The 16627-nt window shown below is 48.0% G+C and overlaps 1 protein-coding gene across 1 annotated transcript in view; it reads left to right on the plus strand.

The window, feature by feature from the left end:
• Positions 1–16627, plus strand: part of STK32C (serine/threonine kinase 32C) — a 66767-nt gene that overhangs the window by 35233 nt on the left and 14907 nt on the right. Inside the window, exon 2 of the mRNA XM_027746321.2 lies at positions 903–958. Within this exon, the coding sequence (XP_027602122.1) occupies positions 903–958 (56 nt within the window). The remainder of the gene's footprint in view (positions 1–902; positions 959–16627) is intronic.

The raw sequence follows: 16627 nt of genomic DNA on the forward strand, positions 1-16627 counted from the left end.
GAATGCTTTGCTCCCACTCTTCCTATGTGATTTTGGTCTCCACTGTTGGTCAAACACTGGGTCAGTGCTCATTGTTGACCATCTCATGCATCATTCACACTGCAAATCCCCAAGCCCATGCCAAGCATTTCTCTTCCTCTAGAAAACTGGCGTGGAATGCTGAGGGTCCCCCACAGGATTGGGCTCTCATGGTGGAACTGTCAAGGGCTGACGGATGTACTGGAGACAGTGCAGCTCAGTCCACCCAGCGAGCTCCTCCTTACCTCGTCTTCTTTATCTAAAAGTGGCACTAAATTAGATCACAGCAGTACTTCAGTATAAAAATAATTTTGTTTGCAGCAGCTGCCAATCGAGGCAGTGGTGAGGTGTTACAGCTGCATGGTCCTTTCTTGCCATTGCTTCTCACCCTGGCTCTGGAAAAAAGAATGGGTCTGGCCCAGGTGGGCTTGCACATGAAGGGAGTGGAAGGCCATCCCTGTCCTCTAAATGCTGCCCTTGGGCAGCACCACCACCAGCCCACCTGTGTTGAACATGCATGGGTGGCTCAGCGCGGCCGTGTGGAGCGGAGCAGTGTCCTGTGTGGGGCGTGGGGCAGGGGCTCGTTGTGTTCCCTGCTCTGCCACGCTCGGAGTTTGTCCGTGAGCTCTGAGACCCCTCCTTTATCCACACAGGTCCAAGCTGTATTTTAACTTGTGCTAAACCACTAATATAGTAACCTCATTGAACCCTCTGCCAGCTCCCTCAAGCAGATGAAAAGAGACTTGACAAAACAACTGCTGTCCTGCAGCAGTTTTAATAAAAGCTTGGCCAATGTTCTTAGTTGTCTCCCTGCCTTCTTTTAAATGCAAGCTCATTGCAGTAAAGCATTTACAAATTTAAATTCTTTTTTCTTTACCTTGTAGTGAACTTTGACCACTTCCAGATTCTCCGGGCGATTGGGAAGGGAAGCTTTGGCAAGGTAGGCCTGAACGCTCGGTCTTGTGGGGTTTATCAGGTGTCTGCTGTTATGTACTTATGGGGTATTGAAACAGTAACAGGACTGAAATAGGCTATTTTTATATTTTTTATGATGGCTGCTCAGTGAACACAGGAAAAATGTTCAGGAAAATACCTTGTTGCCATTTGGCGCTGCTTTATTTCTTGGCATCTTGGTGAAACGGGTGTGTCTTAAACTACCAGCACAATTGTGACCATTTCACAGCAAACGTTCGTTACGGTTTGTTTCCTGTGGGGGTGTCTGGACGGTGAGGGGGTAGTAAGTCAGGAAGGTGCTGGAAGTTGTCCTGGGTGATGGACTGAGCTGGCACACTGTGGTCAAGGGGGTTCTCCGAAGTCCTGGGCTTTTTTCCCAGTCAGAAATGAGTTATGCTGAAGAGGTTTTATTGTTTATTTTTAACAAGTTTTTTTTGCCAAGCATGTGGGAAGAGGTGGGAGGTGATGATCAAAAAGCTGGATAGCTCTGGAAATCAGTTACTGGTTGGTTTCCTAGTGTTAGTCCTTTTTCATTCCCTTTTTCACTGACTCTCACTTGATGCCTGTGTAGGTGACTTTGCTGCATCTCTCATGGCATTTCCAACCTGAGTTTGCACTGCCAGCGCAACCTTCAGTGTGTGTATGCATGTCCTTGGATGCACACAAGGCTTCGTTGCATTCATTTTATCCCTTGTTTTACTGTGACCCAGCAGTGGTTGTGTCCCTCTGTAGCTGAGTCGCCTGTGCCAGTGGACAGGAGCTGTGGGAGCGACAGCCCCGGTGATGATCCCTGAACGCACTGAATCGGCTTGTCACCTTCTCATGGGATGGTTGTGTGGTGCAGGGTTGTGTGCGGGACTGGGGCTTCAGGCGGGGAAATGACCTTGAAAATTGTGTGAAACGTGCGATATCAAACCTATGGAATAGCCCAGCCCAGCTCAGAGAGGGACACAAGTGTCCCCAGACACTGGTAAGAGAAACTGAGGACAAGCTGAGCCGTCAGGGAAAGCTGTACGTGCTCATGCTTCCTGCTGGTTGCGTCAGCTTGGCCGGTTTCTCTCACTGTGCTTTGTTCAAAAGCTGATGCCATGAGGATGAGAAAATCTGAACCTGGCTCTGGAGGTGACCTGCCCTGTCCTTTGCCTTCTCCCTCTGCCTGGTGCAACCTGATGAGGCAATGTCTGACCAGGCCATGGCCTCGGGAGCAGCCTGACCTGCTGTACTCGGATGGCTGGAAACTGGAGACTTTGCAAAGGCAGAAATTTCTCAGCAGATCTGAGACCTGTTTGGCCAAAGAAGAGCCCAAATTTTTACTGATTACTGGAAATCTCTTTTTAAATACTCAAAATGCACGAAGTAGTGTCAGTGTTGAGTAACAGCAGCAGCACAAAATCCAGCCACAGTCTGGGTGGGTAGAGTCCAGCTTTTCTGAGAGTCAGGAGCAAGGACAGTGTTAGTCACAGTGCTGCCATTAGTGCTGCTTGCTAATGAAGCCGTTTCGTTACAGCCTCAGTGAACTGACGAACACTGAGGTATCTATTAGACTGCTCTGGCACAATCCACCCCCGTGAATTCCTGCTGGGCTTCGATGTTAAGTCTGCATGGGACTTCCAGGGCTAATGAAAATGGATTGCCAGCAGTGTGTAAGTCACTGAGGGGGTGGTTTGAAATAGTCACCGGTGTTTGCAGCCACGTCCCTTCAGCAAGGAGAGCAAAAGCTGGCAGCAGAGCTCTGTCAAATTTCTGGACTTCTGTTAAATGATGGTGAATTATTAAATACCAGCTCAGATCCTTCTGTGGGGCAGCACTGTGAGGATAAGGCAAAGAGCAGAGGAAAGTCTCCCCAGACACTCCTGGTGAGAATGGAAACTCTCAGGGTCTTGTCACTTCGTCTCGCTGTCAAAGACCAAAGACTAACTCAAAATCTCAAAAAGAGCAGCTCACTTTTTTTTTTTTCAAGCTGATTTAAGAAAATTCATATTTCTAAAAGTAACTTTCCAGAGAAGGGAGTTTTATTCTTTTGAGCAGCAGCACTTGGAAAATTAATTCTGCTGAGGACGTGAAATGAAGAAAAAAAAAGTTATTATCCCAGGGCAGGATAAGAAGACTTTGAAGAGAGCTGCCTCCCAAGGCTGCTCTGCTCCTCGTGGCTGCTCCTTGTGGCTGCTCACTCCTCTGTTTACGCTGCAGAAAGGTTAAGTCTAGCACGTAGCAGTCTATCAGGCATCAGAGCTGTACATACACTTTCAACAAAATGCTGAAATGATTCATCTGTCATCTTTCTGGATAATTATGTCAATATGCTGAATTTCCTCTGACACTGAGAAAAGCTTTTTGCATTTACCAAGTCATTTACAACTTGCATTTAATTACAGAAAACATAGAACTACCTACCTGGAAAGTGGTATTTGAAATTTAGGAGTGGTTTAGTTGCTTTGGTTGTTTTAACCACTCTCTGCCCACGTTCAGGAGGATATTTAGGAGCCGGTGTCCCGTCCATCTCAAAGTAGGGGTGTAGGCCCTCAGTGTGCATGAATGACCTGTGGAATCTGATGCTGTGTGATCCCGTGGTGACGGGACCCGGGACCAGCACCCGTGGGGACTTTGGGCTCAGCATTTCCTTCACGCTCATTTTGTGCACCCCTCAGGACAGACTGTGTGGTCATCAGTACAGGAACTATAGGAAAAGAAGGGAAAAGGAAGTCACAAATCCCTTTTGAAGAGCCTGAGAGACCTTGAGCTGTGGCTCTGGTGTATCTGCAGTAAATGGCCGATTTCTGTTTGCTAAAGGTGGGTTTAATCGGCTTTAAGATGCCATTAATCCAATCAAGGTCATGTTCAATTCCATGTTTACTCCAATTAGCAAGTGTGTAATATTTTCCACGCATATTAGAGGTGATATGATTTGATTTTTAGTAATTTCATAGCAGCATGGTGTTCCTCCTGTAGCACAGCCTCCTTTCCAAGCAGCAGCAGTTGCTCAGGTTTTGGCTGCTCTGGTGCCATTTCCCAAGTAGCAGCAGCCAGGTCTGGGTTTCCAGAATGAGGTGCAGTTTGTGACCCTGTTTTAATGGGGAACATGCTCTGAAGTTCACTGTGCTTCATAAAAGATGTGATGAGACCCAGAAATCTCTGAAGGCGGTGGTGGTGTTGCAGTATCCTGATACCTCCCTAAGTAAAAATTGGCCTCTCCTGGCTTCAGTCCCCATCCGTTTGAACCATGAGGGAGCTGAGGGTGTTCATTCCTGAACTCCTTCTCCTGCCTGGGCTTACCTCTCAATTCACCAGCAGATCAGCCCCAGCTGCCTTTTTCAAGGGATAAAAAGCTGGATGGGGTTGTGGGAATTCATTATATCCACTTCACTGCTGTGAAGAAATAAGAACACATCTGAAGTTTTTCAGCACCAATTTATGTCTTTGTGTGCCTTTGGAAATAGAGGATTAAACCAGGGATGGGGATGGAATGAGCAGCAGCAGGAGGAAATGGAATCTTCCAGGGGAACCATATGCCTGGGATGGGTGCCAGTGGCCCATAGGGGGTGGAGACCTGGCTTTTGGTTTTCTCTAGAGAGGGCTGGGTGTCCTACTCCTTGTGCCCAGCTCCGCACCGACCCTCCCAAGGAGGGCTGGCTGTGCCGTGGGTTGCTTTGCACAGGTACTTCAACTTCATGATTTTGTTGCTTTAATAATTCACACAACCCAGAGCTGGGTATAGAAAGGCTTTAATCCATTTTCTAAAGGTCACAAATGCCCACCCAGTAGCTGCATCATAAATAAAATTCCCTTCAAGTCTATTCTCAGCTGAATCTCTCTTTGACATCAACACAAGCTTGATCCATTTTCCTTTTTTTCAGCTTTATAAATGTTGAATTTTTTCCCCCAAAAGAAAGACTGGAAGTTTAATCCGTTGGTACTAAACTGCCACAGATATTTTTTTGCCCTTGATTTTTCCTTTGCTGTCCTGGAGCTCATATGAGGCTTAGGGTTTGCCAGAGCTGTGGGCAGGGACTGGGGACACACATCCCTGCTGGACATTGTCCCTGTCACTGGATTGCATGCTGTGTCATTGGGAGGCTCCAGAGGCAAGGATGCCTTGGCTTTGCCAACGGGCAGCATGGTTGCTGGGAGGGGACAGCCAGGTGAGGGGTGTCTGTGGGTCCTGGGGTGCTGGAGAGCATCTGGTGCTGGACCATCTGGTGCTGGTCAGGTATTGTCCCACTTGGCCCCTGAGGCTGCACAGGGACGTGTGAGAAAGCACAGAGCACACAGAGGGAGATCCTCCCTCCGACACTCCCAGGTAATACCAAGTGATTTTTGTTCTTGGACGTTGCCAAGCTGAGAGTCTGTCCATCGGTAAAAGCCACAGGAAAGAGAATAGCAGAGCATGGAAAGCCGCAGCGGCAGTGGGGTCCAGCACCACCCCACTGTCTTCTGTTGTGGGGACAGCAGCAGGAAAATTACAGTGGAAAGTGCCACTGAACTGTCTGGAGAGACAGAGTGAGCAGTGACTTCAGCTGGAAGGAGCTTGGGACACGATCCTGCATGTCCCCACTGGGGACCTGTTTGTGGTTTCTGAAGGATCAGTCTTCATAAGACAGTGATTTATCGTACAAGCTGCCCACTTTTGTTATTATTATACACCCGGTGCCTTATTAACATTTGCATTAGATACTGCCTGGGGTTTGTTTCAGCCCCCATCGTTCCCTGTGGATGAGTCACACCGATGTGGGACAGGAGGTGGGATGGGAGGTGGGATGGACCCTTGTGCCAGCAACTGGGGGCCTGTGGACAGGAAAGAGGGGTAAGAGAGTAGAGGGCAGAAGCATCATCCTCCACCCGAAAACCCACAGATGGTCCTGGGCCACCCCTGCAGGTCTCTGTGTGGGGGCTGGCACTGCCAGGAGCGGGGCAGGTGGGGCATGGCCACAGTGCTTGGTGTAGGTGGGGAAGGGGTGGTTGGTGGCCCTGTGGTGGCTGGCTTTGCCCGTGGTACATGCAGTCCACGGCCCTGCAATGCCTGGCTTTGCCTGTGGCACACTGGCCGCTGTTCCTGTGGTGCCTGCCTTTGCCCGTGGCACACTGATTGGTGTTCCTGCCATGGCTGGCTTTGCCCGTGGCACACTGGTCGATGTTCCTGTGGTGTCTGGCTTGGCAGGACACATCCTCAGCATCCAGAAAGTGGCTCCACTCAGTCTGGAAGCCCAAGCGACATCTGGAGCTGGACCACAAGACGGCTCCTGCCGTCGGCACAGTGAGAACTTGCTGTGGCAGCAGGAATGTTTTCTCACATGAATTCCTGTGTGTGCATCAAGACTCAGTAGCTGTTGGCTGCTCAGGTTCTTCCTGGCTCTAACATGGGAGTTTTTTCAATATTAGATTCTACAACAAAATCCTCCCACACCATCCCCACTCCCCCTCCCTGCCTGAGCCCAAATGCGATCTCATTTCGAGGTCTTTGATTAAGGAGACCTTTTTATGGATCAACATATGCTGCCTGTCGAGTGGCAGATGTCTCTGAATCCAACCCTGACCCTTATGTCGGAAGGGCCAGCCTCGGAGTGGGGCAAGGGGACAGAGAGGTGCAGGTGTTGGAGGAGGAGGAGGAGTTGCAGTGGGAGCAGGAGAGGACAGAGCTGGGTCAGGTGGCCTGGATGAGAACAAACCCACCCTAAATGCATTACTGAATTCCATAAAAGATCATCTGTCTTGAGGACAAAGAGCAGAATATTTTGGCATGGATCAGATTAATAATTGGAAATCTGATTATTGTTCTGTTAGTACTGCCCTTAGGAGAACCTCCTTTTTTGTCCCTGTCACGGGCAGGGTCTTGTCCTGTCCTCGGTGCCAGCCTGCAGCTCTCACAGGGACAACATTAGCAGTCTCACTTTTAAAGAAAAAAAAAGCTCCCTTCATGGCTAATGATAATTATAAACTTCTCAGTGGCTGAAATGTGACCAGCATTTGGATCTTGGTGTTGTTCTGACAAGCCATCATAGCACACCCCCCCACCAGCTGGATAATGGAACAGAGAGATGGGAGGTTCCAGCATCAGATGCAGCTTCTGGCAACAATAAAATTGAAGCTGTGTTGGACATCAAGGTCATCTACAGGTCCTTGGAAGCTGCAGCTTGTGAGTTGGGGATGTTCTGTTAATGCTCATGGTTGGACAATACAATTACAAACCACTTAATGTCATAAATGACAAGGAACAATGTCTGCTGTTCTTATGAAATTATGAATACATCAGCATGATACAGCAAATAGAGTTTATTAAGGTAAATACTGCCTGCATTTCACCAGAGCATTATGGGGTGTACCCCTGTTGTCACTCTGGGCAGCACCATCGATCAGTGGTGTTTCTGGAAGGAGACTTTTTCCTTTTCTTCACAGGATGTATTTTTTCTCATGGGTCTTCCTATTCATTTATGTGTCTGTGCCCTGCTTAGAAACAGATTTGAATCTCATGGGAGTTGTACGGACACAGCTCCATGAGGCTGGATACAGTCCTGCTCTGGTTTTTCTGTGGTGAAGGCAGGAGCTGCCCACAAGCCACTACAAGGCCATTGGGATTTCCTGTGTCTCAGCAATGAATTAAAGATGGAACATGAGAAATACAAATAGAAACTGATGCAACTGGTGCAAAACTAACAATAGAAACAACTGTTGTGATGATGGATTTGAGGTAACTTTACCACAGTCAGAGGTACCCACAGCCTGCGCTGGGCACCTGGAGTCAGTGGCAGCCACGGGACAGAACCTCTGTGTGAGCCAGGCTTGCTAGGAGGTGTCCTTCCCAGTGATGAGCACATGATGTGCTATTATTCCTCCCACTTTTCCTGCCTGACTTTCTCCTTTGAAGTTGCCTCTTTTTCCCGTCTTCTAAGAATAACGTGGTGGTTTGCCTTGTTTTCCCGGATGAACAATGTTGGTGGACTCTGGAGACAGGCAAAAAGAGGATGTGGGAAAAGTCGTTGTGGGATAGACCTCTAGAGGTGTATCAGAAAGGTTGTGTGGAGGTTTGGGTGTTTCATCCAGCTGGGTCCATTACATGGAGCCCCCCACCATGGGGCTTGGCCATGCACTGGGAGATGCCTTGTTTGGGACCAGGGCAGGGCAGCCTGGAGACCCCCTGCTCCTCAGAACCAGGAACTGCTCCCTAATGCTCTGAGCTGTGCCCTGGGACTGCTCTGCTCCGCATTGCGTTCTCTGCCCAAGATTGGTGGGTCTGGGGGGAAAAGAGGCAGAAATGACTAATTCTCATGGTACCTGCTCTTTTTTGTCTCTGTTGACGTGTCTCTCTGCTCAACACTGCTGTCGGCACTGGGGAAACAGGGCAGTGGAGAACAGGCTGATGGAAAGGTTGAGCTGCTCAGGCTGTCACTGCAAAGGGCTCCTGAGAAAACAGCCAGGAAATACAGAACAGGGTTTGGGAGCAGCAGAGGTATTAGGGTGGGATTTTTGGTGGGTTTGGGTCTCTTTCCTCTGAGCCTTTCCGTCACTGAGGCTGTTGGCTGAACCCAGGGTATGGGGTGAGGGGCCCTCAGGTGTGACCTGGTATGGGTCACCTGCTGAAAGGTCCTGGACATGGTCATTTGTGTGATGTGGATAGCAAAATCCATAATAGTTTCGATAGTTCTGTAAAATTAAAATATTAGGAGAGAAATGTTGATGAACTCTAAATTTAGTGCTTTCCATTTTCATACCAACTGGCCATTTTGTTCTCTGAAATAAAACTGCAACAAGGATTGCCTTGACATTTGCACATTTTTCTTTTCTAATGTTCTATACTATTTTACTCTTACTGACCCATCACAGTTGTGATGAACTGTATTTTATCTGTATGATCAGAAATTGTACCTCCCTTCGGAACACACTCTGGGCTGTAAGTAAATGGGATTTTTTTTTAAAGAAAGAAAGACATGAAAAGGAACAGTGTTTATTAAACAGAAGCCTTTTGTGTCTCTGCTTTCCACTCTCACCTCCCGTTTAGTTACTATTTATGTCCAAAATCCATCGAGAATCCTTCTGTTCCTGTCGTTTGCTCACGGAGTTGCAGTAAGATTGTTGTGCCACGTTATTATTTTTGATCTAAAAATTCTTTTTAAAAGTAAGTGCTAAAAATTCCTCTCAATAAAGGGCAATGCAGTATAAAATACTTATCTGTTCATACTCAGCAAGTGGTGCAGTTAAACCAAACCACACTGAAGATGAACTAACACCAACTCGTTCTTCCCAGCTGCAGTTGGACAATGCTTTTTGCCAGGATGCAGGAGCTCTGGTCACCACTTACCCCATGATGGGATAGTGCCCCATGTATGCCCCTCTTAGAGGTCTGGGCCCCTGCTGCATTCCCAGGCTCTCAGCTCTGCCCTGCTCTAAAATTCAATTTTAACCCCTGCTATTCTTAGGCTTGTCGGAGAGATTAAGATTGTTGCCCAGAGAAGCTGTGGCTGCCCCACCCCTGGAAGTGTTCAAGGCCAAGTTGGATGGGGCTTGAAGCACCCCAGGATAATGGAAGGTGTCCCTGCCCATGGCAGGGGGTAGAACGAGATGATCTGTAAGTTCTCTCCCAGTGCGAACCATTCCATGATTCTGTGATTTGCAGGGTGTTCCTGGACAGAGCCCTCCAGTGGGAGTCCCATCCCTGGAGAAATAGGAAGCATATTTCTTCACCTTGGCAATACGATATGATTAAGTGCTGTTTGGTAGGTTTGACAGAAGGGCTTGTGAAGCTTGTGAAGGCTCCCTGGGGACAGGGTGGAGGCAGCCCCTGTCTGATGGTGCTTGTGTCTGCTCAGGCTTGAGGCAGACACAGTGATGGAGGAATGGACCAGCCTGGAGGAGTGGGGGGGGTTGTCTGTGTCCAGGTTTATCAGAGCGCCTGTGCCCCACTCTGGAAGGGATCTTCATCTCCCCACCCTCTACAGCTGCTCTTCCAGGGTCTGTCCCTATGTACAATTTGGTGGTAAACACCAGCTCAATGGAGTAAGCTTCCACCAAGGGAAAATTCAGCATTTGGCTGTAAGTGACATTAATTCCTCCTCAAGGTTTTGCACTGTGAAACACAAGTATCTCCTTTCTTGACTGAAAAGTCAGACCTGTGCTTATTTCCTTCAGCACAAAGGAGAAACTTTGGGGCCTGGGGGTGGGTTGTGGCAGCAGCACAGACAAGGACATTGGGGCCACTTGGGTCTCAATGCCATTGCCCAGCGGCACCAGATCGTGATGAGTGGTGAGCCTTTTTAAAATAGCACAGCGAGTTCTTGTCTTGGGATCAGGGAAGGCTTCAACATCAATTTACGTTCAGATATTAAATAAAACCTTCCATTCTTCATTGGAAGTAATTAGATTTCTCTCTGTTCCCGAGTTTTATCAAATATACAGCTAAAAAAATCATTCTGCCTCTTTGACCAATGTATAAACCATCACAGAATGTAGTCGTGGCCATAAGGAGAGATGGCTCCAAATACAAGATGTAACTCAGAATGTGTGTCACCCACAGGAGGATATTGCACAATTTATTCAGAAAACACTTGTTAGCTGTGGTTGTGCACAGGGGTCCAGATCCTTGTGTAAATGTGTTGTGTGCTGCTGGACTGGAGTAAATGGTGAATCCGGGTTTGGATCTGTCCAAAAGGCAAAAAGAAGATGGGTCATGATGTCTTCAGGGACCTCTGCAGGTTGGTCTGAGTTTTCCTCATTCTTCTTTAATTATTGAAAAAGCCCAGCAGAGATCTCTGAGCATGTGATTAAAACCAGACAAAAATGTAGATGCTTAACAGCCTTTCCGTAGGAAGTGTGACAGCTCCAGAACACATCTCCCGGGTTGCCCTCCTCCCTGCTCTCAGCAGAGCAGTCCACACTGTGGGAAGCTCAGATTCCGTCCCCTTCGGACCCTCCCCAGGGGGGTCTGCTGCTCCGTATCCTTGAGGTCAGAAAATCCCCACTGAGGACATGTGCTCCAGGCTATGGCCAAAGAATGATCCAAAATGCAAGCAGTTTTTATTTTAACATGAAGTAAAGACGTCAGGTTTGGGGTGTCTGGCTTGGCAAAGAGGTCGTACAGCTGGCGTGTGAGGGGGCACATGTGGAAAACCAGGACAAGCAAAAGCAAAGAAAAATGCTCTTATTTCCTTTTTATTCCTTAGGTTTCTCTGCTGTCACTTCTTCAGTTTCTCCTTGTTTATTTGGATTAATGTCTTTCCTGAGGTAAAAAAGTCTACACCTCTTTTGGAGCTGCAAGTCAAATAATCCCCCATATCCAAACTCAATTACAGAAACATCTGCTTAATGTCTAATGGAACCTTATTTTCTCAGTGTGACATTAAAGGGAAATGCTTACTCTGAGCCACCTAAAGTTGCATTAAATCACAGGATTCAGAGCTGGTAGATAACATTCTGCATCCCCCTCCCATGATTTCTTGCAGGGAAATTAGGAAATATTCCCCAGTAGACACCAACTGGGAGATCCCAGCTCCCAGTTTGCTGTGTACTGGTGCCAATGAGAAGAACTTCTGTTGACATAGTTTCAGTGTGCTGGTCGTGCTATTCATGTCAACAGTGAGATAGAAATAAGATTCTTTCTGGAAAAAAATATAAAATATGAGCAAGCCTTGTTTTGCCCGTGTTTTGAGCTGCTCCCAGCTGTATCTGCACGTTTCCTCTGCTGGTACGCAGAGGGTTGGCCACACCTGTAGGTGATATAGATCTGGGGGTCTTTTGAGCTTCAAGGAAGTGAACATATTCTTAAGACTCCAGATTGAAGCTATTGATGTTTCCCAGAAAAGCTGTGGCTGCTCCATCCCTGGAAGTGTCCATGGCCAGGTTGGATGGGGCTTGAAGCAACCTGGTTTAGTGGAAAGTGTCCTTGACCATGGCAGGGGGTGGAACTGTGTGGGCTTTAAAGTCTCTTCCAACGCAAACCAGTCTGGGATTCTGTGATTCTCTGATATATGGCACACTGAGGTGCTACTGTGAACAGCAGGTGTTATTTTGGGTCAGGAGAGAATTTTGGCTCTAGCATAAGCAACTGAAAAAGGGATTTTTAATGGAAGTGTTGACACGACCTGGAAACACCAACAGGCTTGCTGTGAATAAAAGTTTCATCAACTGCTGTTACAACTTGGCTGCAGCAAACAGCAGTGTGCATAAAAGAGATTTTAATGATTTATGGTGTTCTGACAAGCCAGTCCATCAATCTTGCGGAAAAGCACAGCTTTTCATCAGGGAAAAAGTAAAGTTGCAAGACTTCATGAAAAATATCTTAAGGAGTGAAATGTGGCAAGGTATTTAGAATAGGAAACAAAATCAGTACTTAAAGATGTGAAGGTGGATTTGTTGAGCTGGTAACCTTGTATTTAGAGCATGGCTCCTGAGAGTTGCACTTGTTTGCCAGGCACTGCAATTTTAGAGGCTGAGATTGGATATTGGGAAGAAATCCTTCCCTGTGAGGGTGGTGAGGCCCTGGCACAGGTTGCCCAGAGAAGCTGTGGCTGCCCCATCCCTGGAAGTGTTTAAGGCCACGTTGGATGGAACTTGGAGCAACCCGGGATAGTGGGTTGCAACCATGGCAGGGCGTTGGAACTGGATGGGCTTTAAGGTAGCTTCCAACCTAAACCAGTCTGGGATTCCATGATTTTATGAGCTGTGGAAAGGCCGAGAAGCGCTGTCATCATGGCCAGCAGCTGTCACATATTTGTGTCACCCGGGCTGGTCCATCCCCATGGCACAACAGGAAGGTGGCCGTGGGAACCGCGCGGGAACCGGCACAGCAGATGTGCTGTTCTTTCAAATGGGTCTTTGTGTGCTGGAGATAATGGCTGGGAGAAACACTGCCAGCGACACTCTGTCAGAACTGCTCCCAGGACAGAGTCCTGGTTAAATGAGCTGCACAGTCAAACAGTGAAGGGTTTTGATTGTTTCAGAGTATTTTTTTATTCAGGATCAGATAGAGTTACAGTTACGTGTCCCTGCTGAGCATGTCCCTGGTGAGTGTCAGCGGTAGGTTGTGTGCAGCTACAGCCCTGCCCCAGGACGTTTTGTGGTTCCATGAGGTCCCTCTGAATTCCACCAGACCCGTTGCCCCCTATGGATAAAAATGGTCTGCCTTGCCCAGAACTCCCTCCCCCAGGACCATCCCTGAAGGGGCGGTGAGGGGCTGCACAGCCTCCTGCAGGTGCTGGCTGCCTTTAGTGTTTCCAGCCCCTTGGGCTCATGGCACCAAGCTCTGGGTCAGCATCCATAGAGAGGGAGCCCCTTCAAGGGACCAGCATCCTCCTGGGCCTGCTCTTGTAGGGGAGCTGCTCCCAGGGGGTTTCTGTGGGAGATGCTTCCAGCAGAGCTTCATCCAGCTGCTCCCCGTGGTTCATGTGCTTAATGAATCCCTGATACAGTAATTGTATCACTGCACATACACCCGGGAGGCAGCTTTAAGCTTTGCTGTCTTGGCTGTGTTTAGAAAAAAAAAATTAGCTGGTTTTATCTTTAGTGTTTGTGAGAACTGTAGAACAAGTTAATATGAACTTTTTAATTACCAGTATTACACAGATGTTAATTACCAGGGAAGGATTGTGTTTCAGTTGCCATCCACGCCATCATAATACAGGATGGATACAAAGATGCTTTTAAATGCCAGGGGAAGTGGCTCAGTGTCCTGTGCAGCTGTGACACCATGGCCATGTCCAGAACATCCTGATCCCTGTTTGCTGCTTTCCTGACAGCAGCTGGGAATTTAAATTAATTTTTTTTGTATATATATAATTGGCAAGATTCTGGCTGTAGCTCTTGGTACAAGAGCGAAGCAGAGGGGTCCTGGGGATACTGGATGATAGGGATTTCCCTACAGCCACTTTCCAAAGGATGAAAACTCTGGGAGAAGTGAGCGATGTCTTGGTGCAAGAGCTGAGCCATCCAAGGAGAGCTTGGCTGAAGGAGATGGATTGTTAAAGGTCAATATTGAGGTTATTCTTTCAGCAGTAAAGCGTTTCTTACCTGTTTTTGCTCAAGAAGCTCAGGAAACCAGTGATCACAATCTTCCTGCCCTTCCCTGCAAGGAAGAGCTGCCTGTCCCTGTCTTTGCAGTCTGTCTCCAATGTCTCAGAGCCTTGCTGAGGTGGTCTCCAGCTGTACTGGGGTGACTGATATTTACCCCAGACGTTCTCCATGAGCCCAGCAGACAGGCTGGTGTCCGGAGAGTTGCGGTATTCATGTGCTTACGTGGCTCTGTCACAAGTTACTGTGTTTTTTTTCTTTTCATTTCTGCTGTAAAATTTAGTGTTCAAAACTGAACGCAGTTCTCAAAAAAGCTTGAGCTCTTTATATGTCATGGCAAATGCCTCCTCACTGCTTGTGGCCCTTCAGAATGAAGGACTTAGTTCCTGCTCCAGAGGCTGCAAATCTCCCATTTCCTCAACATCCTTCTTGAGGCTGCTGCTGTGCTTCCCCCAGAGCAGAGACTCTTTTCCCCAAGTGGTCCCGAAGCCTACAGATGGTTTTGGTTGCCACAGGCAATTGTATGTTTATGCTTCACATTTCAAGTTTCAACCTTTCTGGTAAAATGGTGGCTCTATAGGTGTTGGGGAAAACAGGGAGGGTTAAGTACCCAAGGGAAATCAGCAGAAGTGGAGGAGAAATCAATATAAATGGGCAAGGTGCAACCACTGCAAGTAAGCATCTTTAGAGCAGTGTTCGGCTGCAGTTCAGAAGTGAGCAGGATTAAGGTGTTTGGTGGGGGTGTGTAGTGCTGGCTGATACTAAGCCTTGACTCTGCTCTAAAATCAAAATAAGTGCAATCCAGCTTTGTACACTCACAGTCCCGGTGGCTGTGAGCCAAAGTCAATAGAGTGTCTGTGTGTGGAAGGATTACAGGGCATTGTCTTCCAAAGGCAGAAGCCAAAGAAGGAGGAAATTCAAGAAGAAAAACCACTGCTCCCAGTTTGGACCCCGAGGGCAGGTCCCTGAGTCAGCTGTGGGTTTGTGCATCGGCTGTGACGGTGACGTCCCTCAGAGGACAGGGTCATTTCAGGTCTGCATATGCAGAAAGAAAAATGTCTTTGTGCAGCCGAGATTGAGATCGATCCCCAGTATCTATTAGCTCTGTGGATCCTGCCCAGAACAAAAACGGCTGGCTTTTGTTTGAGCCCAGGCAAATTGTGCTGCCGCTTCGTAATGAGTTTGAGAGAAGTCAGAACATGCTATTAAGTGATTAGGTGATCTCTCATCTGAGTGGCGATTTCAGCCTGCTGAATTCCTTCAGAATCAGCAGGAAAAAAGTTATTGGATTTCTAGAAGAGAAAAGGCAAAGCCTGACTAAAGAGAGGGAGCTGGACAGGGAAATGTAGAGCAGCAAAAGCTGAGGTGATGGGGGAAAGTGTTCTAAATACACTAGAATGAAAAAACTTCCCAAAAGAACATAACTCCCAAGTCCCCTGAACATCAGTTAGCCCCCAAATCCCTGTTTCCTATTTCTGTGGCACCTTACACCATGGCTGGGTTGAAAGTAGCAATAACTCCTGTAAGCAGCAGCTCGGTAAGTGATGTCCAAGGAGTGATGGGAGGAGCCAGATAATTCCTGGTGGATTATGAACTCTTCCTGCTTTTGGTGCACAGTTTGTGATGTGACAGTGAGTGCTTTGGTCTTATGGACTGAGGTTTATCCTGAGGCTTTAGCCCATGGTCTGGTTTGTGTAAGTGGTGTGTATGTCCCACTGAAGGACTGAGGTGCACCCCTGCGAGTGACAGTCGTGGTGTGGGTGGGGGTAGAAGATGAACCAGTCAAAAGGGTGAGTCCCTCAGATCTGTTCTTATTTAGTCCCAGTGGGGGGTTTTTGTTTGTTCTGGTTTTTAAACTTTAAATTGTGGTCTGATATTTGAAATTCTTAATGTTTTCCCTGGCTGAGTTGGAAGCTGCTGAAGAGCCCCCACCAAACTGACTCCAGGACAACCATTTGGAGCCATACTGGCTGTTCCCACTCCACAGGCTGCTGTTCATTTGTGTTTTTCAAATTAAAGCTGGTTCCTTTGTCCCCATCTCTGATTTTCAGATGCCATGGGACAATCAGGTGAGCTTTGGGTGCTATGCTGGGTTTCTGTGCCGTGCCCGTTCCAGTGCCCAGAGGGAGCATTGCTGGAGCACCACAGGGAGGGGTCCCCCAGGTGCAATGAGGGGGGTGCAGCCCTACTGCCCGTGCCTGACATCCTGCAGGATGCCTGTGAGATGCCCAACTCCTGCCATGGGGGTTCCTCTTGGTTTCCCAGCTAGTGGAGGGTGTCCCTGCCCATGGCAGGGCATGGGACTGGATGAGTTTTAAGGTGCCTTCCAGTCCAAACCATTCCACAATTCTATGATTGAAGCCAGGCTGACTCCAGCTCTGTGGCTGCTTGTAGTGATAAAACAAAGCCTGTGCAGGAAGCAGAGGCAGCTCTGAGTACTGTGTTCATGTGTGGAGCTCTTACCTTAAGGAGGATATTTCAGAGCCCAGAGTCAGTTTTCCCCATATGGCATTTTTTTGTTATCACTGAGGTCACTGGTGAATTAATGAGGCAGTTGGTGCTGCTGAGTGAAGGATGTCCCGGATTCAGGGGAGCTGCCAACTCAGGTGACAGTACAGGACTTCTCACTGTCGGGGGCCCTGTGGAGTGAGGTGGACCTGGGAGA

The sequence above is a fragment of the Pipra filicauda genome, unplaced genomic scaffold (genome assembly GCF_003945595.2).
Source record: "Pipra filicauda isolate LSUMZ 115617 unplaced genomic scaffold, ASM394559v2 scaffold150_size2825430_pilon, whole genome shotgun sequence".
In the NCBI taxonomy this organism is placed as follows: domain Eukaryota; kingdom Metazoa; phylum Chordata; class Aves; order Passeriformes; family Pipridae; genus Pipra; species Pipra filicauda.